Genomic DNA, 25,842 nt, shown 5'->3' with positions numbered 1-25,842 from the left:
GTTCCCTGCCTCTGTTTTTCCTTTATTTTTTTTTACACAACTGGCCTTCTTCAACATGAGCCTAGTCCCAAATGCCTGGTTGCTACTTTGTGCGCAGGTGTTCTGCTGAGAAAGCTGGAGGCTGGCCTCCGGGGTGTGTCTCATGTCATCATAGACGAAATTCATGAACGAGATGTCAACGTAAGTCTAGAGATGCAATATTTAACTGTGAATTTTGGCCCTAAGGGGCTTTAAAAATGATGGCCTGCATAAGCCAGGAACTGCAGGGCTCAAACCACACAGTTTTCTGCTCAGAGCCAGGCATACATTGGGTTATGCACACCTTGTATCATAGTGTGCATGCTCGGTTGCACTTAGCATTTTAAAGGGACCCTGCTACAGTTACCAGCGGCCGCTAGGAATGTATTTTGGGGTAAAGTCCCAGCAATCTCCTCCCGAAATCCGTTCACTATCACCGAAATTATGCGCGATAAGAAATCACGCGTAATAGTTCCCTCTCTACTCGACCGCGGACAACGCGACGAAAGCTGCGCGCTCTCTCCCGGAGAGGGGGGCGGCTCGCGGCGTTCTCTTCGGCGGCCTTCGATATATCACAGGCCGGGGAGTTTTCTCCTTTTCTCCGCAACGTGGAAGCACCTATTTCCGGTCTGGTGCCACAAAAAAGCAGGCATAGCTGCCTGCTCGCAAGCGCGCGCTCGGGCTGGTAGGGCGTTTTTGAAGCAATAAACGTTTGTAGTCGAGTGGTCACATTGAAAGGGAAGTATTGAGCTCATCACTCAAACTCTGCGCGCACTCAAAACACCAAAGAAACGGCAAAACTGTGCCTACAGGTTTAGGCATAGAAGAGGTTCGTACACAGCGATGACGACGGCGGAAATGGGAGAAATTAGCCGCGAAGTTGACCAGTGACAGCCGATCGGGCAGCCATGGCCTCAGTGACGTCGCTTAGAGGCCATGCCAGGGGTGAATAATGAGGAGAACTGAAGAGAGCGCGGTTGGTTTTTCCGCGTCTTTCACAGCGATTTGCGCACTCACCGCTTCACGTGCACGTGTAATATTTGGCTCAGGTAGTCCTGGCAGTGTAATCTAAACGTCGCGCAGGTTTACTTGCACTGCTCGAAGAGTGTTGCAGGGTCCCTTTAAAGGGGCCATGACTACAAAATACAAGTTTGTTTTCTTCTAAAGGTTTGGGGTTGTATAGTGCTTAGAGCTACCCAGTGCCACCTCCCATTGCTCGGTCATACAGATTGATGGGAAAGGATGTTTGTTACATGCCCACATGGTATGAAGGATGGTGTCCATCAAGCCATATGCGGTACAGTTGGTAGATTGATATAGGGTGGGGTGAATTAGGTGCAGCTTGCGCCTATCGCTAGTGTGCTTGCCTTTCGAAAGGCTGGATCCCAAAGGCGCCATAAGTGTTGTTCAGAGTGAGAGAGGTTACGATGAGCCGGCAGGCAATGTGGTAATGTGCAGTTATTTCCCCGATAGCTAAGCAAGCTGTGTCGGGCTGATCGGGCTTTATGTAAGGGGATGAGGCTGGGCCTGCTCGGATAGCGAGTTCTTGAGTTGCTTTGATGGCTGCACGTTGCCCTCCAGCCCTGTATTGCAGGAGTCCAGATCAGCTCCACGGGGTCTGCAGGGAGATTTTAAACAATAATTTGTAGCGGCTGAGAAGAGGTGGTACCTCTGGCGACACATGTTTCGCCGCGCGCCTACTGGAATGACGGAATGGAACCCAACAAGCACAAGCGAACACGAATGAAGGACAACGCTACAGCATGCGGCGGCGGCGCAGGTGTTCTCTAGTGGCCATTCTGTGAAGCATACTTCCCAGACTCGCAGACTCCTCCACGCAGCTTGTAGGCATGGCGCTTGTGGGCACTACGCTCGCTCACGGACTCCGTGGCTCGGTGCATTCGCGGCAGTGGGCGGCCCCTGTTGCCGTTCACGTTTTATCGAGACCCCGTTTCAGTGCTAGCGTCTCCCAAAATCTTCTAAAACCAAAATTTTATGCGTAATTGTCCATGAAACTTCGTTACGTTGAAATTTCCGCAAACGAGGCTTCATTACACGGAGGTTGAAAATACATTTGTGCGTACACTTTAAGCTAAAAAAAATTATGTGGTTCATTACATCGGGGTTGTTATTACATTTGAAGTTCGTTTTAATGAGTTTTGACTGTGTCATCAGGTCAGGGCGGAAAAGTCGCTAGTGAGTCGCATGGCTGGTCTCTGTTTTCCTCATTATACAGCTTATTTGAGTGAAGCTTGCGTTAAAAGTGGTGTCAATGTTATATTAGGGAGTTTTAGAATAGGGGCCCCCAACTCTCCGGGGTCCCCAGGCGCCTTGGGGCGCCGTACTGCACATGCGCAGAACCCAAGTCGTCCTTGGGGTTTTGGGTTTGCGTTTAGCGCACATGCTATTTTGCCAAAATAGCAGGCGCCCCAAAGCTGGAGCTTGCGTTCTTGCGTCGCTCTCGCAGCCAGCGAGACTGCGGGGAACCATGGCTGAAGCGAAACCTGCGGCTCGTTTCTCAATCCACTCAATCCAACTACGACGATCGCTGAGCTGAATTTGTAGATTCCGTGCATACGCCGGCCGCGCCTGTTCGCTCGGCCCACTAAGCAGCTCAAGCCGGCGCAGACCACGGTAGTAACAGCTTGTCGCCACTCTTCCAATCAATCTCATTGCTAAAAAGAAGTTCCACATGCGAGAAAGTAGGTGTTAGTGGGGTGAAAAATTGTGCTAGGGATTGTTATTTTCAAAGCGGCGATCAGATATAGGCTGCGATGCTAAGCCTACACTGACCGGCCGTGGTGGTTCGGCGGTCCGACCAGCACCACGGCACGTGGTGCGCCGAGGGGCCGAAAGACGGCGCTACCTGCGCGCAAGCATCAAAATGGCTACGGCAGACGTCATGGTCACCAATCGCTCAAACGGCAATTGTAGCTGAAATGAAGTTCCACATGCGAGAAAGGGGATGATAGTGTAGTGAAAAGTTGTGTCACGGATTGTCATTCACAGTTGCACAGATAGCGGCGATGAAATATCCGCCACGATGCTAAGCCTAAAGTTCCTATCACCCGAGCCGAGCAACGCAAGCAGGTTGCGGGCAGTTGGGGGCGCCCCTCTCCTAAAACTCTCCGCGCGCGAGCGCCCTGCGGTTGGGTTCCCCTAACTTCTTGGGGGCCCCCAACGCCGGCTTCCCCTGTTCTAAAACTGCCTATTCTAACGAAGAAATGTTTCGAATGAACCAAGCTTGCATTTTGTCTTCATGGCCCCTTTAAACCTGCTGGGTGTTAACGAGCATTTGCAACAGTGCACAGAAGGAAATGGTCCTAACGTGCGTCACCTGGTTCCTGCTCATTCAGCAGACCACACAAGTGCACGTGATGTAGGGGCACATGCAGTGCCTCAATACGTTTGCCTCCCTCATTGGTTTATTGCCAGTTACGTCGCAGGCCCTCTCCCCTGTTGACTGACTGTGGGGACGGGGTATGTCATAGCTTTGCCGACACTGCACAAAGGGACAGTGTATAAAAGGCTGTCGCTTTGGGAAGTTTTCAAGCATATTCAGGTTTACCACTTTCACTAATGTTCAGGCATTCACTTCATCCTGCTCTTCTTAGTGGGCAAACGCAAACTGCATCCTCAGTGGACATTAGTGATGCCCCCTGAAATTATGCCATTTCACACTGGTGGGGAATTCGTGATTTCATTTGGCCCCTCTTTTTCGTTACAGACTGACTTCATAATGGTGGTGATCAGAGACATGGTGCAGGCCTTTCCCCAGTTGCGAGTCATACTGATGTCTGCCACCATTGACGTGTCACTGTTCCAATCGTACTTTGTGGACTGCCCCATCATTGAAGTTGAAGGACGGGCACACCCTGTGCAAGGTCATTGAATGATTGAATTGAGCTTTACTTCTATTTTCGGCAGTGTTTTTGTTTCACTGGTTCTTTACTTTGCAAATGTTGGCTGTTTTCTGTTACAGAGTACTTCTTGGAAGACTGCATTGAACTAGTCAACTTTGTGCCTCCTCCCAACTCTAAGAAGCGCAAGAGGGATGATGACGATATTGACACAGATGAACCTGATGTGAGTTCTGGGCCATTTAGGGGCTCAACAGAGTACCTGAAGCTGAGTGCTACATCCTTAGTTCTACAGAATGAAACTTGGGTTTCGGAGACAATTATAAGCACAGCTCAGCCTTGAAGGCCACTTTGTAGCATTCAAACTGTGCATGCAAACACCATTGGAGGGGCTATTTTGTCGGCGTGCATGCATCATGCTCTTATTTCCAGATTGATGTATTGGCACTACTTAGCTATTTTGCAGTCTCTAGGCAACTGGCCAGAAGATAATGACAGTGTGAATATGGGATATAAGATCATGCGTGAAATTGATTTCGTGTTTTTTAGAAGTTTTGAGTTTATATTATCTACTCTTGCGGATGTAGATATTTTTTCGTTGCTTATTAGCGCTTCAATACCTTCGACAGGAATGGAAATCAGTTGCATATATGGGCATCAAGGTCATCGAAAAGGGGAATGTTGGAATAGTCTTCCTTAATAAAAACTGATGAAAACAACGTGTTAAAGACAGTAGCACAATCAACGTCGAGAATGGGAATGTAATAGTCAATCAACGTCGAGAATGGGAATGTAATAGTCACAGTGTAGCAAAATTTTATATACAGTGTAGACCATTTATAACGTAACCGCTTATAGTGCGGGACCAGATATAACGCGGGTTTTTGTGACTAACGGTTTGCCTCCCATAGAACTCAATGCATCAGCATACCGCTTAAGATGCGGTTGGCCGAAGCACAATACCGTTTATAGTGCGGTTTTTCGGCGGGTCTGCTGATTGACCGGTGCCGCTGGGGCATCGTTTTAGGGTAGCAAAAGAAAAAAAAAACGATGAAATCGGCCATCTGACGCAGCGCGCACCCCTTGCTCTTCTCTAACTTCGACAAAGAAGAAAAAAATTGGCACCCTTTAGTTCGCGCGTATGTGATAAACACAGCTGTCCTTGCTTGATGCACCTCAAAAGATAGCGACCGACTCCCCGTCCGCGCGTGGCAAGTTGTTTCTATTAAGGGGGGATGCGGGTCTTAGAATGGTCAAAAATGGCCAAAATATCGATTTTGAGAAAATCCAATTTTTGGAATTACTGTACCTTCAAGCACCTGCCTTCAAAATATCAACGCGAAATTCCATCGGGAAATACTCTAAAATCATGTTTTGAAACGCCTCGAGGGCCACGAAATGCCCAGAATTGGGCAAAAGTTGCTTCAAATTCCCGCGCGCCCCGCGGGCGAAGCAGCCGACCGATCGCCGCCATCTTGGTCTTGTTTTGAAGCTTGTTTCTTTGTGCGCATTTTGCGATATCTCAAAATGGCGTCGCTTGAGTAGAACGACCGGCCTTGCCAGTTTTCCGAAGGCACCTTCTCGGCCGCTGATTGGCTAGAGCGGGCGCGCGCGGTTTGAGTTCGCCATACGACCCCTCCCATTGGTCGGCGCGACTGCTGTCATGGCGGTCGCCATCATGGCGTCTGCTACGCGCGTCTGACGGAGTCCGCTCTTCTGGCGCAGCGCTCGCTTAGAGCAGTTTTTTTTTTACAGTTTCTTCTAATTCTTCCATCGCGTACTTTCGTGAATGATGCCAGGAGACGCACGCTTGAAGAAGACGACCCTTCATGCGCACGGGAAGCGAAAGCGTCGTCCGCCTATCCCAAGGTCGCGTGGTGCGACTTCGGGCCGCTCGACTCCGCCGGATGAGAATCGTTCGCCGCCTCGTATTGCCTCGCCTGCCCCATCGCCTGACCAACCACCTCCGGAATCCATACCTGGTCCAAGCACGTCCTGCCGGCTTGACACGAGGTATTACACGGCGGAGGAGATCGCCGCGCGTACGGAACACGCGGACGAGGTCAAGCGCGGAACGGAGACTAAGTCAGCAACGCAGCGGAAATTCGACCTCCTTGAAGTGGATTTGGCGCACTCAGAGGAAGAATCCGGCACAGATTTTGTCTTAGTGGATTTTGCAATGCTGAAGGACCTTTTCGCGCACGTCAGGTGCGGCAAGTGCGGGCTGGCGGCGCCGGATTTGAGGAAGCCTGACCGGCAGTACGGCCTCGCCGTGAAGCTCGAGGTGACGTGCTCGATTTGTGAACACCGTGTGGAACGTTTTTCCTCGCCAAGGACCGAAGGATCTGGCAATATCACTCTTTTTGAAGTGAATATGAGGGCTTTGAAAAGTATTCAAAGCATGGGGAAGGGGGTGACTGCTCTTTCAGATTTTTGTGCTGGTATGAACTTGTCCCACAGAGGCCTGCACCACAAGACATTCCAAGCGCACTTGAGGAAAGTGGTTCAGGTTTGCGAGGACACTGCAGCAGCCTCTGAAGCTGATAGTGTGCGTGCCATCAAGGACTTGTACACCTTGGTCAGCCGCCAAACAACATAGATGATATGTTTGATGGCACGTGGATGACAAAGGGACGGTTGTCACACATTGGAGTGGGCTACATCATTGGAGTGTACACCGGCTTGGTGATTGATCATGTAGTCCTCTATAACTTTTGCTTAGGTTGCACCATCAGACCCAAAGCTTCAGATGAGGGCTACGAAGATTGGCTGGCAGACCATGAGTGTCAGCGAAACATTGACTGTGGTGCAGGACGCATGGAGGTAGAGGCAGCCCTGATAATGTTCAAGCGCTCGCTCTCCAAGAATGGGCTGCAGTACACAACCGTGATGTCCGATGGAGATAGCCGCACCATGCACGGCTTGAAGGAAAAAGGCGTCTATGGGTTTATCCCCTGAGGCCAAGAAAGTTTGCCTTCCAGCTACATTTATTTTCCCCAAAAGACTCTTTTGAGGGCCAACAACATGATGCATTTGCGGAAAACGCACTGCGCAGTGTCCCACCCCTGTATCCTCTCAAACTTCCAGCATAAAAACCGCGAATGAAATAGCCTCACCAAAGAACAAAAAAGGGGGGCACCTAAAGCAAGTTTCACCCTCACACTTTTGCCGTACACAATATTCTGGGTACCACAGTGCACTGTAATAGATGATGGCACTTCACGAAGGACTGTTGCAGTTTTCACGACGCCAGCAAGACACCACCAGATTTCACAACGCTAACAAAATGCCAACAGATTCGAAGTCGATAAATTTTGCTAAATTCCTGTTGGGGTCCGTTACTTGGCCTTTTGTATCTCCAGTTCTAGTTGACATTTTTGGAATCCAAAGACAGATTTGAAAATGGGAAGAACATGTCTTTGTTACTGGGAAATTTTGAAGCTACACTACTGATGGTTCATCTCATAACACATGGCCAAACTTCAAATGCAGTTTTCTCAGTTTCATATTTTTGGTCACTTCCCTCAGCCTTACGCAGCTTTTTGGAAACTTATTTTTGCTTCATAAGGTCAATCTTGGTACCATTTTTTTCAGTACAGCCTGAGGCAGCCGATGACATTCTTAGTTTTTCTGTTTAGGCTACGCATAAATGATGACTTGCAGTTATTTTGATGAGCCAAAATATCCAATACTGCCATTTTTTGTACTTGACATATTTTTTTAGGATGCCGTGACTTTAGAGAAAAACGAAGAATGTCATCGGGTATGGGAACTCTCTGGCTATCCATTCATGTAATTAAAAGCGACAAAATGCAATGCGAAAGTTCATTAAAGCTGCGTAAGAAATTACCTAATTGCGGTTTCGACTTTGTATGATAACTTTTGAACTAACAGCACCAGCTCAAATATAATTGCATATTTGAAATCTACAGAGAAAAGCACATCAGTGTGCAAATTTTCATAAGTTTCTACTCATAAATAAAAAAGTTAGTTTTAAGACCCTCGTCCCCCCTTAATCGTGAACCGCATGGCCCGTTTTCGCACATGAATTGTGCACATCGGCGTTGCGCGTGCATTTTTTTTCATGCTCGCGTCTACGATTCCAAGCTCGCGGTGTCTTCTTCGCGTGGCAGTGGGAGGAGCCTGACGACTTGCACCAATGGAAAGACGCGCACCTAATGTCGGGAGATTCGAAGCGCTCAGAGCCGGCTAGCCGCACCAGAGGTGTTTAGGTGTTTTTTGATGTTTTTGATGAGAGGTGTTTTTTGATGGGCACTTTCACAAGCAGCTTGTGCGGTCACATTATCAGCTCTTTTCTTGCATGAGCATCTTCGCTTGCGCCTCATGCGGCATTTCAGCGAGCGGTTAGAAGTGGTCGCTGGAGCTGCCTGCACCGCTTCACGGCCAGTGCCGACGCCATGTTGCCGCCTCTTACCGCGCCGCACACATTACGCCAGTTGTATCCGCGCCGACGTCGCCGCGCCTGCGGCGTGCGCTGCACGTTTTCGCGAGAAATCGCTCCATGCGGTTCACGCTTTACAACGTTGTGCAGATAAGCCACCGCTCTTTCCGAACAAGCGAGCTGCGCGAAGATTTCCACCACCAGTACGTTGCGCTGATAAGCAGCCGCCTTCGGCATCGTGAACACAAGGTGGGGTAAAAAAAAAAAAATCCCGCTGGCCTTTCTTATCATGTCCTGCGCCATCTTCATAGACGCAGAAAACGCAGCCATGGTCTTTCAAAACACAAACACAACGGAAGTTAAAGCCGCACTCGCCGTTTGTAAGACCGCGCTTTTGCAATGTGTGAGACCCTGCAGCAGCCGCTGATGTTAAAAATAATACGAAATAAGGACCCTGCCTTCGTTTTTAGGTGCTGTGCGTTTGGGTGATAAAAAATTTAGGATGACTTGAGAGGTAGGTGGCAATTTGGCTGAATTCGCGCACGTTTTGGTTATAGTGCGGTACTGCTTATAGTGCGGATTTTTGCGGCTCCCGCGACATACGTTATAAGCGGTCTACACTGTAGCTCATTTTAGTGAAGTTTGCGTTATAAGTAATGTGCGTGTTATTCTAACGAGGCAATCTTTATAATGAGCCAAACTTGCATTTTGTCTTCATGGCCCCTGTAAAGATTATGTCTAGTATTCACTGTCTAGAAAATGATTACAGTTCATGGTTCACAAAAGCACTAATATTCAAACCGTTCAATTTGAAGTTACCAAAGTCACTATTCCTCGTGCCTAAAAATTGTGTGCCTTGCTTTTGTAAGCCGTAAGTTTGAAGTTTAGTGGAAAACTGAGATTTCATTGCATTCACACATTCCTTGGGAAGCAAAAACTCGCTTTCATTTTTAATGTTCAAAAGTATGACCAGCCAGGTATATGTGCTTGTAGTTTATCTATTTTATGGGCTACCAAAGATCACCTTACTGTGAAATGTAAAATGAGCTACGGAAATGTTTTATGGCATGTTTTTCAGCCAGTCAGATACTGGCCACCATCGTAGTTTCTTCCTGTTACCGCTGAAGTAAATTTTTTTGTTTTCTGCTTGTGTGTCCTCAATTTTATTTTCAGGAGAACTTGAACAAGGTGATAGACCCTCGTTACAAGCCTTCCACTAAGACGGCCATGGCTCAACTGGATGAAAAGACTTTGTCTTTTGAACTGATAGAGGTGAGTACATTCGGTGTCTGCATGGTAATATTATATGCATGGCAACCTGGAAAGCTTGGTTCCTAAATTGTTCGCATTGCATAGATTGTTTGATTTCGGATAACCTGAAATGGCACCTGTGTTCTGCCCACAAGGGGCTTAATTAACCCTGCTAGAGTTGCTGCCGTAAATATACAGCAGTACTTAACACACGGGTAGAGGGGCTGCACCAGTCCACTTTTCCTGTGCCATCCTGCTCCAAAACGCATTGCTGCATTGGAAGTGCTCCTGAGCGATGCCGCAAAATGTGAGGCAACAGCGAGATGATGTTTAGTGTCAGTCGCATTCCGCAGGGAGCAAGAAGTAAGAACACATTTGTTGAGCTGTCATTAACGACGTGGCATGCAGTGATGGACTCCTTAAAGGACTCGGAGTCACTTGTCACAATCTCCTGATCTCCGTGAGGCGGTGCGGCTTCACGGGACTTGCGATCGAACTTGGGGTGTGGGCACTTTGCAGACTTTGTCTCGAAATAAAGCTTTACGCAGTGCGGTGAAGCATGTGTCCTCACCAGCCATCATCGCAACTTTCTGCTTCTGTCAAAGGCAACGAATTAAACGGCTTTAGTGTTCATTAAAACCCTTGCCATTTTATCTTATCGCTAGTGTGCTTGCCTTTCGAAAGGCTGGATCCCAAAGGTTAGAACAGCGTGAGATGGAAGCCGCTGCCCTGCACAACCTAGAGGGGGGCTGCTGTTGAGCTAGCAGCAATCTGCAAGCAATCAGCTCCCTGGATATGGCATGCAATACAGCGGTGTCCCCTCCTCCCCCCCCCCATGGGTTCATTTTCTTTGGTAAGCTCACTGTTTAGGCTCGAAAAAAAGTTAACACTGGCACCTTCGTTATCTGGATGAGCAGGGTGTAGTTGACCGGTATTTTTTTACATAGATAAAAGTATGCATTAGTTGGTCAATAGTGTGGCTGATATGCTAAAATTTTTTTTCGCATGTTTTAAATATTAGGGATAAGCAAATACAGAACTTGATTTTTTTTTTTTTTTTTTTTTTTTGCACTGATTAAGTTCACATGCTGCCTTTCAACAGGGGTCGGGGGACTGGTTGTTTAATGGAACGTAGGGAGCAATTCTATAGTTGCATGCGTGCCTGCCTGTGGGATGATTCACGTGACTACCACCTGTTGGCTGTAGTAATGGCTGCTTCATGGGCATTTCTGTCAATGTGCTGTAGCTTGGTGGAGCCATTTCAAACGCTGTAGGCATCACAAGTGGCAGCATTGGGGAGCAGCCACTTTCGACTGCTCGTACTGCTGGTTGCGAGGGGGTGCAACTCCCGCTGGTCTCGCTGCAGGCACTGTTGCTGCACATCAGGAACCTTCCGGAGAAAGGTGCCGTGCTGATCTTCCTGCCGGGGTGGAACCTGATCTTTGCCCTGCTGAAGCACCTGCAGCAGCACCCCACCTTTGGCACCTCGCAGTATCAGATCTTGCCTCTGCACTCGCAGATTCCTCGAGAAGACCAGCATAAAGTGTTCAGGCCAGTGCCCGAAGATGTCACCAAGGTTCGTATTGTGTGTGCGCTTTCTGCTTGCGGGCTTTCAGCCTTTTGCTTCTGTCAGGGGGGCGTGAAATAACAGGCCGCACTGGCTGGTGGTAATCAACTTCAACTCGGGAAAAGGGTAGCCATCTTTAGGTGTATCGAGCATGGTGCCATGCTTCAGTGTGGGCCACACGGGCTGTCTTATTATTACGGGGGCAAGGCGGGGCCTTGTAATCGTAGAGTATCTTTCGATGTTTCCATCTGGGGCAGTATTCTCGAGTTTTGTCCCTTTTGCGTCCCTTTCAAAAGTGTCCCTTTTGGCAAGCCCTGATTGGCTAAAAGCAAACAACCGGAAGTGACGTAACGCAAGCGGGGCAAACCTTCTGCCAACGCTCACTGCTTAACCGGAAGTACGTCACGAGGAAGGGGCGCAAAAGGGACGTTTTCAAAAGGGACAGTTACGGGAATACCGCCCCTGTGTGGGATTAACATGCATGCCAGTTGTCCCAAATTCAGACTAAATGTCGCGTTTGTACATGCACACCCCTGAGTTGAACTACCAGTTCTGAATGTGAAATGCAGTTCAATACAGTCCCTATTGACTATGAAAAATGTCCCATTTTGTACAGTGCAGGTAGGTTTGGCTCAGCAGGCCATTCTTTGCACTACACATTATGATCAGGCGGGCACTAATGAAAGGTTTGAGATGAGCATTTGTGCGAAGTGTTGCCAAACCGCTTCACCTTTTCTCATCCATTGTGACTGCATGCCTTTGTTGCATAGCTTCGCTTTTCTTGTGTCTGTATTCTCGCACAAGACGACTCGTACCATGCGTAGAAAGCAAGGCATCCATCGTTACCTCTAACTGTGGAGCAGCAGACAGGACACAAATGCAGTCGGGACCATCAAAAATGAGCTGGCCAAGCGCCGACTATTCTAGAGCCTCCTCTTCTCCTCTTCCATTGGCTCTGCACCAGGTGGCCTTGCACAAACCAATACTAAGCATTAAAATGGTTTTAATGTTGCCAGGACTTTTGAAAAAGGGCCAGCAAAGGCTTCTGGAAGCCCTTGCAGGGGTGAGACAGCTCCACATATTGCGCAGTTTTGATACAAATTTGTTTTCCTGCGCCAGGCTGCTCCAAAAGCTTGAAAATTGCAAAAAAATGCGCCAAACTGTTCCAAAACACTCTGAGAATTGAGGATTTCAACGCTCTCGTCAGTTTAAATGAGGAAAAATGCTTACTTATGGCATAATTTTCCAGCAACTCCAAGGTGATGCTGTTTGTAAAGGTTTAATTGATTGATCATTCAATAAAAAAACCACATAAAACTGTCCCCGAGATAGTTTTTTCGAAAGTCACAATGTCGGGTTGCATATGTGAGTTTTTAAAGTTTTCCCATCGAAAACTATTGCAAAGTCCCGTAGAAAAGATATTCATGTGACAACAAACTAATTGTGCAATTAGTTTGTCATGGCAATTTTCGGAACGCCGTATCTCTGGAACGACATTACAGGGCGCCGCCATCATGGTGCGGTGAAGATTGGAAAACATGGCCGCCGCATGAAGCAGTTGCTTGTGGTTCAGGCAGAGAGCTCTTCGTCGATTTATACCGTGGTTTTGGCTATGAGAGTGGCTGGGTTTACATTTAGTATTGATCTGTTGTAGGAAGTTGAGTGACTCGAAAGACTGGAGTTCATCAAAACCAACATGGTGCTGGCAGATTCGCCGTGTTTCGGCCTTGAGTGTGAGGCGCGGTGCGTGCTTGAAGCGAAATTTCGGACTCTTTGCGGTGTTGTAAAATGCTGAGTTATTGCTGCCTTTGACAGCGAGCTTGCGAGCTGTGGGAATGGGACGATCGACACTGCAGAAGTGGCGGCGCAGGCCACATCGCCGCAAAATGTTCAAGCAGTGTCCGATAGCGGGACGGGCCGTTATTGCATGCTAGCAATAATGTTTCATCTACCTGAAGTGAAATTTAATGCCAAAAGGGAGGTGGCTAAACATACCGTTACTCAAATTATGATCGTACATCTTGGGGATTGAAATGGGAGGGCTGGCGGGGTGCGACGACTGTCACCTCGTTTTGCGCAACTTTTGCCGTGGCTCTACACCTGCGTAAAGCCGAGTATCGGATTACAAAAATAATAATTTCAGCATTCACATGATAATAAAAATGCCTTATGATTGCTTAATTTTTCAATTCGATATTTTCAACGGTGCTCCCCGCTATCTGTGCATAGAGCCTAAGAATTTAAAAATGGTTTGTAAAAAGGTAGTGCAGTTCGTACCTTGTGATACTCTGGTAGAAAAAAAACTTTATTGAAAGGCTGTTTCAGTGTTATGTACATTCAACACCGATTAAAAAGTTCACCCCCCCCCCCCCCCCCCAACCGAGATGCCAAAAATTTTATTTTTTATGCTCCTAAGGTGACATAATAAATGTCGTTATTCTGCTCCAAATCAAGGTTCTTCTGCTTCAAAATCGAGATTTCGCTGCTCCAAAAAGTGCTGCCAAATCTGATTCAGTTGCCTCACCCCTGCCCTTGCAAACCTGGTCTTTTTCTAGAAAAATAAGCTTAGTCTTTTGTTCTATGCTTCTTTTGTACTACATTGTTTTTAAAAATTACTGCCTTGATATTGCACTTTGAGGTACTGCATTTTTTTTTTTTTTTTTTCAAATAGTTATGGCTGACAGAAGTAAGGAAAAAATAGATGCCCCCTAAACTGCATTCTAGAGGCTCCACAAGCTTTCGCAAGAAGCCCCGTATCAGTTCCACCCCTGTAGGGTGTCTCAGGGCATGGAACTCTCCACAAACAAGAACTGCTGGCAACTAACATAGATCACTTCATTTTTTCCTGTTCTAGCAAAAGGTCCCTTGTGATGCCGGGAAAATTATGGCTAGAGCCCCTAGCTTTCCGCGATTCTGCAATTCTGCGAAAAATCGCGGAATCGAAGTGTTTTCGCGGAATTCCAAAAAAACCGTTAAAAGTGTGGCGCTACGTCCCCAAAATGATGTATTGAGTGAAATGTGGCGGAAAAGTGGTATTTTCTATTAGCAATAGCGAAATAGTTTCTATTAATTGTCTGCAACGTTTTTACTGTTGAAAATTTAAATTTGCATCTGTGTATTCCTACCTTATCAAATAATAAAAATGGATAGGTGGTGCAGCCTCCACCCGAATCAAGGGGCGTAGCCATAGCCACAGAAAGAGAACATTGCACACGACAAGGCCGATCAGATTGCAAACAAATGAAGGGTGGAATGAGTAAAGCGGCTAGCAAGGTGCTAGTATACTTGGAGAACTCTGAAACTTGGCAGTTCTTCAAGAGTGTGAGGTGCTTGGATCCCCAGCAAGTTGGGTGTCTCTCAGAGAAGAGATCAGAGTTTGGGGCCGTTCCTGGATTTATAACCCTAGCTGCTGAATGGCAAGTGTCCTGAAGTCTGCATAAGACCTCAAGTCTAGTGACTAGTGGCACAATTTCTAGTGGCACATTTTTTTTCTAAACAAGAAAAGCCACATGAAGATTTTGATGTCCTGGCTTTCTGGGCTGGGATGGAACACCTGACTCCAACACTTTCTTCCATTGCCCTTAAATACCCGTCGGTGCCAATCAACTCTGTTGACGCAGAAAAGTCATTCAGTCGCTATGGTGACATCGTGCCTCACAAGCACCATTCTCTTGGTGAAGAAAGAACAAAGCATCACCAAATGCTCAGCCACAACAGCTTCCTTCAGTTGTAAATAAAATCTAGCATGTTAGGAGTCTGAAGTGTCTAATAAATTAACTGTTACATGTACCTTATGCCGTTTCAATGTTGCCGTGGAATTTTGCAGATTCCCCTATCTAGAATCGCAGAATTTGAAATGTTTCGCCGCAAAAAGTGAGGGGCCCTATTTATGGCCCCTTATCAAGGATTTGTGGTCTTTTATGTTTGTTTGTCTCTAGCATTTAAGTAGTGCTGCGTCTAATTTGCCTAGTGTCTTCTGGTTGCTTTACTGCTGTGCTTACATTTTAGTTCAAACCTTTCTGCTTATAATGCGGAACATTTTTTTCTGAACTTGAAGGTGATCCTCTCTACAAATATTGCCGAGACAAGCATAACCATCAATGATGTGGTGTACGTCATCGATTCGTGCAAGTAAGTTTGCTTAAGTGTGCCTTGTCTAGTTCTGTTGATGTCCATAATCTAATCAAGTTTAAACTGAGACACCCGGGTATTTTATAGTAATCACCATTGAGTATGTGTCACTGTTGTACATTGTTAAATAGTAATCACCATTGAGTATGTGTCACTGTTGTACATTGTTAATAGCCCACAGGGACGCATGCAATTACTCTAGCGAAACTACTGGTTCACTTTAAAACACTGCAAGGACTATAATAGGGATGCGCAGCCACTTGTATGTATGCCATTTGTGCCTGTAACGGATTTTCAGTGGGGGAGCTTCCTGTAACAAAAATACAGTGTTCAAGGCAACCAGAAGAAGGTGTAAACAGTATATGATGTTGAGGCTATGGAAGCACATTCTCTAGACGTTGTAATTACCGATGTGCTCACCACATGGTTACTGCATTGATGGCAGCCCAGCGTGCGAGTAAGAAGAGAATAGGGGTGCCCAAGTGCAGTCAAACCTTCAAGGCTCCCCAAAAGATGCGAGCCAGGCGGTTGAAGGCAGTTACAATCAATGGCATTTGACTGGGAGGAACTAGAGGCAGAGGCACATAGTGAGGCTGCAAGAGTACGGTCAAATGAACATTAGCATGCCCATCACTGCCGAAAACCCATCTCTCCTTCCACACTACGGGATCCTCTATGCCCACACGCATGGAGTCAAACGGGGGCACTGCTCTTGAACCTCTCCGGGGAGACAGCTTGCCGGCCTCGCCGTGTTGAATTGGGTTCACAGCTTTTCACGATTTGAGATGCAGCACATGTTGCCCTAACTCGTACACGTCACAGAGAGCATGCTGTTATGCAGTTTCTTCTGTAACACTTATAAAGCCTGACAGATGTGTTCAAAAATTGTGACATGGCAGGTTGGACTGCACATTGCAAGTTCATGCTATCGAAGGGTAGTTAAGAGTTGTAGCCAGGGGTACAGTGTATCAGCAGCCTAGCTGTGCTGTCACAAGGGCGTATTATGCAATGAGTGATGTCGGGAAGCTCAACCTCTGGTGAGGTTGCTGTGCTTGCCTGTGTTCGAGGGCGAACTCAGTGACCAAGTGCTCCAACTAGTTTAAACATCAACGAAAACGATGCTGGGTGTTGCTATTTTGGCAACAGAGTGGCAGAGGTAACACAAAAGATTTTGCTTAGATTTCTGAATCACTGAGACAAATATAGCGGTGTTCCAATCGGAGAGCATGAAACTCTATGAGCTTACATAGGTATGCTGTTGTGTTTTGCTGCACTCTTATCAGGACACTAAGATTAATTGGACGTGAAAATATGTTGATTTGAAATTGTGCCACATCAGAATAACTGTCACGTTAATTTTAATGCAAACTTCAAGCAATTAAGCTAGGTGATAAGGTGAACAGATGAAGGAGTGGCAGCTCACTAGCCCTTTGGTATCACAGGGACTAGTTTGCGAAATTGGTAGTCACTGACAAAAGCTAATGCCAATAAACGTGATTGAGCCATTGTATTTTTGCCTCCTGTTTGTTGTATGGTGGCGCTTGAAGGGTAACATGTAAATAACATACTGACTAGTACTTAGCTTTCGGTATGTCCCTTCTATGCCGTCAAACGGGAAGCATGAGAGTGTAATATTCATATTAGGGATTAATGTGTGTGTGTGTGAAAAAAAGCATCCTTCAAGACTGGAAGAGAGTTGAGCAAATTATCAAAGGTTACTTCTTCCAAGTAAAATGTTGTCTACATGGTCCCTTTAAGTAGATCTTGTTAGTATTGCAGAACTACAGGGCTCATCTGGGTCCTTGGAAATCTTGAAAACCTGTGAATTTAAAAAGCTGGTTTTCAAGACCTTGAAAGTTCTGGAATTTTCTCAAACCATTCAAAATTCCTAAATTTTAAAAACATGTCTGTGTAAAAACTGAGTGAGTGTTGTTTGGTTGATCTTCTTAAGGAATTAAGAGATTGCATTTTGCTACACACTGAAAGGGCTTATCCGCGGAACTCTAAAAAACAATTCTACAAAATCGGCGAAGAAGTAAATGTTGCTGGAGCCACCATTTTGGCAAGTTGATTAGTCTTCATACAAGTCCCCTTGTTGAAATGTTGGCTTCGGCAATGTTTCCATTTTTCAATTATTTCTCATCATTTCAAGCCTCCATTTTGCCCTGCACCTTGCTCTTATTTAGAAAATCTACTCACAGACACTGGACTTCTTGTCGTACAAACCAGCATAAACGCTGAAACAATGTCCTTGTGTGGGAAAATCCATCGCTCAGAAAATCTGCGCCCCATTCGGAGCATGCTTGCGCTCTTCTGTGCCCAGGGCCAAGATGAAGCTGTTCACGTCGCACAACAACATGACCAACTATGCCACCGTGTTTGCCTCCAAGACCAACCTGGAGCAGCGCAGGGGCCGTGCAGGGCGTGTTCGGCCAGGCCACTGCTACCATCTGTGCAGCAGGGCGCGCTACGAAAAGTACGTCGGGACTACAACATGGAGGGGAAGGGGGGGGGGGGTGGGGGGGGGGGGGGGGGGGCTTGTTCACAATGTTTTCCTGGCATCATTGCTTAGCCAATTGAGATGAATCGAGGAGGTAAATTGTGTATCTGGTTGAAGCTAGCTGGTATTTTTTTTAAATGCACGATTGAGTAGTTTCCACCAAAAGTTTATTTACCGTATTACTCGCGTAATGAACCCACTTTTCTTTTTTTTCCAGAAAATTCCTCATGAATTTTGGGGGAGGATTCATTATGCGGGAAAAAGTTGCAACAGATTTTTAAAAGTTGAAATTTTATACAATAACGATGCTTGGAGAAGTGTTGCCAAAACCTTATCTTTCTTGTAAAAACTCGTAGGTAATTGTGTAATGAAACTTTTTGAATTCACAACATGCTAGTGGCCCCTTCTCACCATTGTCCTCCTCCTCGCCACAGAGCTGTCCTCCTTAGTAAAGTCGCTTGCCTCTTCACAATTGTTGTCGGCTCGCAGCGCATCGTCTTTCGCGTTGTCAAGGCACTCCGAAACTTCTTTTCCCACACCGGGAAACTTCCCTTCTTTGGGCGCACAAAACACGTGGTGATCCCTGTTCATCACGCATACCCCTTGTTTTCACCAGTAGCGTACATGCACTAGGTCAACACCCAAGTACCCCCTGCCACGCAACTTCCATATGCTTCAATGCATACTCCACCACCTTCAGTTTAAAACCACCTGTGTAGCTCATGTACTGACCCATCATATGCCATGCACCAGGAGCACAAAAAAAAAAAAAGAAATAAAGAAGAAGTCGGAACACAGCTGAATAAAACCATGCAGTGTAATGATGAAGTCGCGGAACTGCACAGAGCAGGGAAGGAGTGCAGCGTATGTTTGGTGCTTTGTTTGCACGCCGCAGCGCTTTCACGGCGCTATGTGCCAGAAGGTTCGTTTTGTGTTCAGCAAATGGAGCTTTGCAAGCACGCAATCTTTATATTGAGAGCCACGGCATTTGCGCTCACGACTCCGGCTACTGTTTAGTTTTTTTTTGTTAGAATGGTTTTCTAGTGTTTCTGCGCGTACTGTGGCGTGATATCAACTTATTGCAATCGTCTGCGGCATCAGCAACCATGCTGAGATGAAACATATTCCCACTGCAGTTTTTATGCAGGGTGACAAGAAAGTAAATTCTCAAGAAGAAAAGTGGGCGGGTCATTACGTGAATGGCTTCATTACGCGAGAAAATGCGGCATTTAGGACACCTGGCCTGTGAAGCACACTTTGAAAGGAGCTTCGGATACGTTTACACCAGGTGGGGTTCGGGGGCTGTGAAACTTTGCACCAGCGGACTTTAACCTCTAGCATGTATTGGTCATTGTTGGATTTCACGAGTTCATAAAAACTGCAGTTGTTACAAAGTGTCGCTTATGTGTCCAGGACATGTGTGCGCACGTTCTGGTATGCTCTCTTACTTATTAACTGTATCATGCCGTGCGCTTGTGGCCAGTTTTGTGCCCTCCCATTTTTCTGTAAAGTTTTCGGCACATCCCACCAAGGGAATTTTTTCTGCAAACTCTGCAGAGCTTGCACCTTTTTTAGGTTAGCCACATTGTTGTCATTAAAAGAAATCTAGTGTATTGGTTATAAAATGTTAGTCAGTCCTGGCCTGTTAATTAATAAACAACTAAAAATAATGATGAGGTGCTTTTGCGCCCTGACCAATCAACAATTACCAATCATTTCTTTATTATGGAAAATTGTCTAATAGAGGTGTACATTTTTTGGTGTGAGAAAGGAAAAACGCACATGAAAAAACTGCAGGCACTTGTGATGAACCTCATACGCCAAATGTTTCTTTGGTGTGTAGTAATCCATGTATGATGTAATTACGGCGATAAAAATGTCTGGCTCAAGATAAACGAGACTGCCTGCATGGGTTGTGTACTGCGCACTGCAAAATTACTGGGCCATCACTTAAAAAGAAAGCACTTCTTTGGAGTTACACAAAGCCTGTAGCAATGTTCGCTTGCTCTTAGGTTGGACAACTACACCACTCCCGAGATATTCCGAACTCCGCTTCATGAGCTGGCGCTGGCCATCAAGCTTCTGCGGCTTGGTGATATCACCAAGTTCTTGGCCAAAGCACTGGAACCCCCGCCCATGGATGCTGTCATCGAGTCCGAGGTGTTGCTTCGGGGTGAGCGCGTGTGCAACTATAGTTTGTTGCCGGCACGTTTTTTTTTTGTGTGTGTGTGTGTGTGTGTGACTTTGGTTTTGGAACAGTGGAGCCTGATGCTCTGTGCCCTGTGTTTGGTGTAGAGATGGGAGCCCTGACCGTCACTGGTGAACTGACGCCACTGGGGAAGATCTTGGCTCGCCTGCCCATTGAACCCCGGCTTGGCAAGATGCTCATCCTCGGGCTCATTTTTGGGTGAGTTGCCTTCAGTTTGCTGCCAATCCCATCTTCTCCAGCCTGAAAAGGCCTTTTTACAGCGCCATAAAGGGTGTTTTAGAACAGCATGCTGTGGTGTTAAACAAGAAATTGCACCCAGTATGAGCTTTTCCTACATTTGTAGGAAGAATTCAGTGTCGTCACAAGAGCAGTGCTCCTTGTCAGCAAGACTGATCTCCTTTTAATGTAAATACATTTGTATGCATGTCGATGGCACCACATTGCCAAAGCATATATATATGTGTTCACTTGTTAGCCAAGAAAAAAAAAATTGGCCATTACAAGTAGTTTAGCGTTTTGAGAATTTTCACTCTTCTATATAGCACAACAGGCGATGGTATTTGGCATATCAGAATACTTGTTGCGCCAATCCAGCTGTTTTTGTTTGGGCAAGTGGCTTTACATTGTGAAATACATATTCAGCAGTTAAGTGTTCAGCATTTGTTAAAGGGACTCCAAAAAAGCTGTTTATTCCACTCAGAAAAGATGTCTAAGAGCTTTTGTTGCTTTTGTTAATACTGTTCAATATTAGCCAGTTTGTACGCACCCCGTAAGAACCATGCGAGTACCATTGCCTTTCGTCCTTAGCATGCCCGCTTGCCAGCCAAACTATAAAGTCTAATCATGTTCATTCTATCATGATTACTTTGATTCATCTCTAGATTTCAGTGAATTTAGTGTTCCCCATTAAGTTGTAAATCCATCTATTTCAGCTTGATTCAATTGACTCTTTTATTTGATTCCGCCAGGGTGGAAGGAACTAGAGTCGACTGTAGGGAACATGGGAGCTTGTGGTGTCCAGTGCTACTCAAGCATAGCGCACAGCAGTCGTTGCGGAAAAAACATGCATTGTGTCACAGGAGCGTTGGCGCGTTTTCTACGACTTTGTCTTTCGATGGCGCCGAAATTTGTGCCTAACCTGAAGGGAAAGCCGTACAGCTGCATTCTGCCTACTTTTCATCTAGAAAATTACCGTATAAACCGGAATGTAGGTTGACCCGGTATATAGGTTGACCCCCTACCTTCAGGTGGGAAAGTTGACAAAAAAAATAATTCGGCACAGAAGCGCACACACATTGTCTATATTTATTTTCGACGCCCTTCATTACCACTCACTATGCCTGCCGAAGTCACTCGTCTGAGCTGTCAGAGTCATCCGAGGATGACTGTTTTTCACTGTCATCTTCAGTGCCGTGGAGCGCGTTGCTGATAGAGCACTTCCTCAACGCTCGTGCAACCATGTCGTCGAGCAGTGACTGCCAAGAAAAGGACACCCAGCTTGACATGGTCGCGAGGGATGGTCTCCGCAGCCAGCCTGTAGGTGCCTTTTCATTGTCGCTAACTATCCACTCATTGTGCAGCTCGCCGAGCCGGTCCGTGGATGGCCTCCGCTGTAACCGACAGCGATCATGAGCGAAGTTCCCGAACGAAGTCCGCCACTTTGTTCTCCAACTCGGGGTGCACCGCTTGACGTCCACGGAACGATGTGTTCCGGGGGTTGCACGCGCACAGCTTAGCTTTCTGGCTCCGCTAGTACCACACACTGTTCCCTGAAACACCAAACTGGTGTTGCACCGCCATATTCCCATTCTGCTCGGCGACTCAATCGCCTTCAGCTTAAACGCAGCGGTGAACTGGTGTCGACTTCCGCCACTCATCTTGGAGCAGACACGTACAGAAATGCACGCACGCACACACACACAAGACGAGTAAAAGACGAAAAACTAGAGAAAAGCTAAAAGCAAATAAAGGCCTGGTAGTGCGAGAGAGCGGTCTGACACAAAGCGCGATGGCGACGGACTACGCTTGCACATTGTTGCCAGACAATTTACATTCTGCCAATGACGGCTATATAAAACAAGGGGTGACTTTTGTGCGGATTTTTTTGGAAAAAAACTCGACCTATATACCGGTTTATACGGTAAGTCCTTGCTGTCAAGCTCAAGTTTGATTTGTAGCTGCGCTGGGCCATGATACAATGTACATCACCCTTACTTTGATGAGCTGGGCTTCTTCAAACTGTTTGCAAGTTCTGACCTTTGAAACTAATTTGTGCAGTCACTGCAAATGAAAATGTAATAAATGCTAGTTGTCAGCAGCGAAATTCTGGACGCTTTATACGTCAGTAGTGAAGAGCGCACAAGATTGGTTGTGGATTTAGGCAGTATGCTTCATTTTTAAATTAAACTAAAGCACAGTCCACAAATTAAAGAAGGGCTCGGTCGGGGAGCGATTCCGGTTGGATTCCGTTGTTCCTCCGAGGGGGTTTAGGGATGGCACCTTGCACAATGCTTCAGTGCTGTATTTCACTGCTTCAAACAGTTCATTCTGGTTCAGATGAGGGACACCTGCATCTCGGCATCAGTCAACACTTTTTTTTTTTTTTTTTCAAAGCGGTGGCAGCAGGTTTGTTATCGTGTTACTGACTACTACCGCCTCTCCCGCAACACAATAAGAAACACGCTGCCACCGCTTTGAAAAAAAAAAAAAAAATGTGTTGGCTGATGCCGAGATGCAGGTGTCCCTCATCCGAACCAGAATGAACTGTTTGAAGTAGTGAAATACAGCACTGAAGCATTGTGCATGGGCTGAAAACATGGCAGTACGGTTTTAAAGGAGCCATGAAGAGAAAACACAAGTTTGGTTCATTCAAAAGATTGCCTCGTTAGAATCATACTGACACCACTTCTAACGTAAACTTCGCTCAAATAAGCTACATAATTAGGAAAAAAGGTAATGGCCATGCGACCCACCAGCTCATTTCCCGCAACAGAACCTATGATGTCATTCGAGCCAGCTCTGCGATTGGCGGAGGCTGGCAGAAGCAGACGCAAATTAGATAGAGCTTACAAACTAGCCGAACGAGCAATTTGCGCTTAAATTTAGGGCACATTCTTTACAAAGCAATAAGAATGATGGGACAAACAGTGGAAGTTACGAAAGCACATGTAAACATAGAAGTACTGATGCGTACTGCTGTTTTTATTGCGCACAGCATGCTTGGTTTAGCTGCACAGCACTACGGGGCTTGGGGTTGTCTCAGACGACACTGGCCGACTGACGCAAGCAACGGTGTCTTACCTGACCACATTTGTCGAACGAGCACTGTTTCAGGGAACGAATATTTTCACCCAGAACAAAAACAAGCCAGGTTTAAATACGGGCAAAAACAAACCAAACGCTTGCCACGGTATGGTGGCGCCATCTAGGTTCGGGTAACGTAAAGAAACGCGGGAACAAACCAACACCGCTGTACAGGGTGGAGACAACCTTTGAACTGTCCCGTGCCGCCGCAATTGGGCCAACGTGCTCAACGCGTTGTTCTTTTCGTTTCCCACGAGACATAGCAACGCGAAACAGACAATATGATTCAAACTTCTTCAGTAAACCGCGTTGCGGCGGTAATTTTAGCGCGGTTTTGACACAATGACTTGCTTCGGCGGTGAGCGAGCGACCCAAAATGGCGGCGCCAGCGTATACGTGTCTCTACCCTGTACGGCGGATGCGTGAATGAAGGTATTCTAGGCTGCAGAGTGGTCGGTTCCTGTGATGTCATTGCAGACCCCGAAAACAAATGATTTAGCGGGAAAATCAAAATTTTAACCTAAATTGTTTAATTTCTCAGTGAATAAAGCATCGTTTGTATCCGGACAAGCGCTGGGGGCACTATAAAACACGAAATCTTTCGAATAAAACCAACTTGCATTTTCTCTTCATGGCTCCTTTAACATTTCTATTTGGGGTATTTTATTCCTTCTGCATTTTACTAACCACTCCGTTCTGTTTTGTTTTTAAGAAAATGTTTCTCGTCACCATTTTAACTATATTGTTACGTGGCAAGGATTGTCGTTTTTTTTTTGATAACATGCTTTTTGGAGAGTGATACCATTTGGAAACAAGGTGTCAGCCTATCTTGACCTAAAATAAATTTCTGTGTCACTCAGGGAATTTAGCAAAAGGACTCTGAGAAAACCTGGAAAACTCAAGGAATTCGAAAATGTCAACTTGGTAGACACCCTGGTGTTGAGGTTTAGCCCGGATAACTTCTGTATTAGATTGTTGTGTGGAACTGTATCAAAGGCTTTTGCATAGTCAAGAAAAATGGCTTCAGTCTGCAAGTTTGTGTCAAGATTTGTATGTGGGTCGGGAAGAAAGAGTGCTAATTGTGTTTCACAGGAAAAGCTCTTGCGGAAGCCATGCTGACGGGGGTGAAAAAAACTATTGGAGTCGAGGAAGTTGATAACAAGAATACATGACATGTTCCATGATTTTGCATGGGATGCTTGTTAATGAAATGGGACGATAATTAAGTGGGGAGTTACTGTCACCTGCTTTGTAGACTGGAATGACCTTATCAATTTTCCAGTTGTCAAGGTCCCCAGTGGCGAGTGACTGTGAGAATATGAGGTGCAAATATGGTACAATTGTGTTGGTGATGGTTTTTAACAGTTTTGAATTAATTTCGTCAATGCCGCATGATGAGGAAAGTTTAATATTAGTTTTGTACTGGAGAAGAAATGCCGTCGGTGGCAAATGCTAGCGCGGGCATGCTGGACACTATCAGACTAGTTGTGGGAACGAAAGGCATACTAGGCTCTTTGGTGAACACTAATGAAAATACAGTGTTAAAAATGTTGGCACACTTGGCATCTGTGGTCGTTTCACCCAATTCGTTAGTGAGACTGATGGTGCGTGATGGCTTGAGATTGATGACCTGCCAAAAAATTTTTTACGTTATCACTTAGCATGTTCGGTAGGTCCATGTTAAAAAATGCGTGCTTGGCGTTGTGAATTGCTGCAAGATAGTCGTTTGCGGCGGAGTGGTATTTATCCCACGTGCATGGAGCTCCTTTAGTTTTTGCTTGACGGAAAAGGCACTTTTTCTTGTTGCTTAGTCGCTTTAATGTTTTAGTATACCAGGGCTTTTGCTGGGTGATACGAAATGTAGCCTTTAGGAATAAACCTATTTTTTAGCTCACTAAGCTTTTGTTTAAGAACTACCCAATTGTCATTAACGGATCGGCTTGGAAGTTGGCTTCGAAATGTGGGAAGAAGTTTTTGAGTTCATTAATTTCTCCATAGTTGCCTTTATCATATAAACAATTTGCTTTGTTTAGCATTTTACGTCTTTCCGGGGGAAAAGAAGAAATCCGCATGGATAACTTTATGGTCTCTAATTTCTTCAAGATAGGTAATCGACAATAAGCTGGAGGGATGGGTGGTTAGAATGAGGAGGAGGAGGATAAACATCTTTATTGTTGGCATATATTGCATGGGCTCTTCAGGAGGTTAAGTCTTCAGCCCAGGACCCCATATGCCTTGCCAGCCGCTACAGCCCGCTCCACCAGTCAAAGCTGGTCGGACAAGCATGAGCTGGACAGGGCACGCCTCCAGAGGTCGGGAGAGTTGGAAGGATTCGGTTTGGGGAGAGGGTGGGAGGGGCATCCACCAACCATGTGAAAAAGAGTGCAGTCTGCTGCTCAGAAGGGGCAGCTAGGGGACGTAATTTGTTCGGAGTAGTGGCAGACTCTTTTTGGGTGGGGAAAGGTGTTTGTTTGCAAGGCACGGTAGTGGTGTGCCTGCTCTATAGGTAGGTGTCGGTGGGGTGGGGGAAGGGTGCGTCGCGCCAGGCGTAGATGTTGGGTCATTTCTCTGTATGCCAGCAGGGAAGTAAATCTCTCCAAG

The 25,842-nt window shown here is 46.3% G+C and overlaps 1 protein-coding gene across 2 annotated transcripts in view; it reads left to right on the top strand.

The window, feature by feature from the left end:
* Mle (dosage compensation regulator mle) overlaps positions 1-25,842 on the top strand; it is an 84,571-nt gene that overhangs the window by 40,276 nt on the left and 18,453 nt on the right. For both annotated transcript variants that reach the window (XM_077682303.1, XM_077682304.1), the window contains 9 exons: positions 98-180; positions 3,746-3,902; positions 4,001-4,104; positions 9,454-9,552; positions 10,898-11,107; positions 15,156-15,229; positions 17,553-17,705; positions 19,742-19,902; positions 20,025-20,136. In XM_077682303.1, coding sequence (XP_077538429.1) covers positions 98-180; positions 3,746-3,902; positions 4,001-4,104; positions 9,454-9,552; positions 10,898-11,107; positions 15,156-15,229; positions 17,553-17,705; positions 19,742-19,902; positions 20,025-20,136 — 1,153 coding nt within the window. The remainder of the gene's footprint in view (positions 1-97; positions 181-3,745; positions 3,903-4,000; positions 4,105-9,453; positions 9,553-10,897; positions 11,108-15,155; positions 15,230-17,552; positions 17,706-19,741; positions 19,903-20,024; positions 20,137-25,842) is intronic.

Source organism: Haemaphysalis longicornis, unplaced genomic scaffold, assembly GCF_048455015.1.
Source record: "Haemaphysalis longicornis isolate Haplotype H1 unplaced genomic scaffold, Haemaphysalis longicornis Haplotype H1 scaffold_1, whole genome shotgun sequence".
Taxonomy (NCBI): domain Eukaryota; kingdom Metazoa; phylum Arthropoda; class Arachnida; order Ixodida; family Ixodidae; genus Haemaphysalis; species Haemaphysalis longicornis.
Note: the sequence above shows the minus strand (reverse complement) of the source record. Positions and strands in the feature narration are given on the sequence as shown.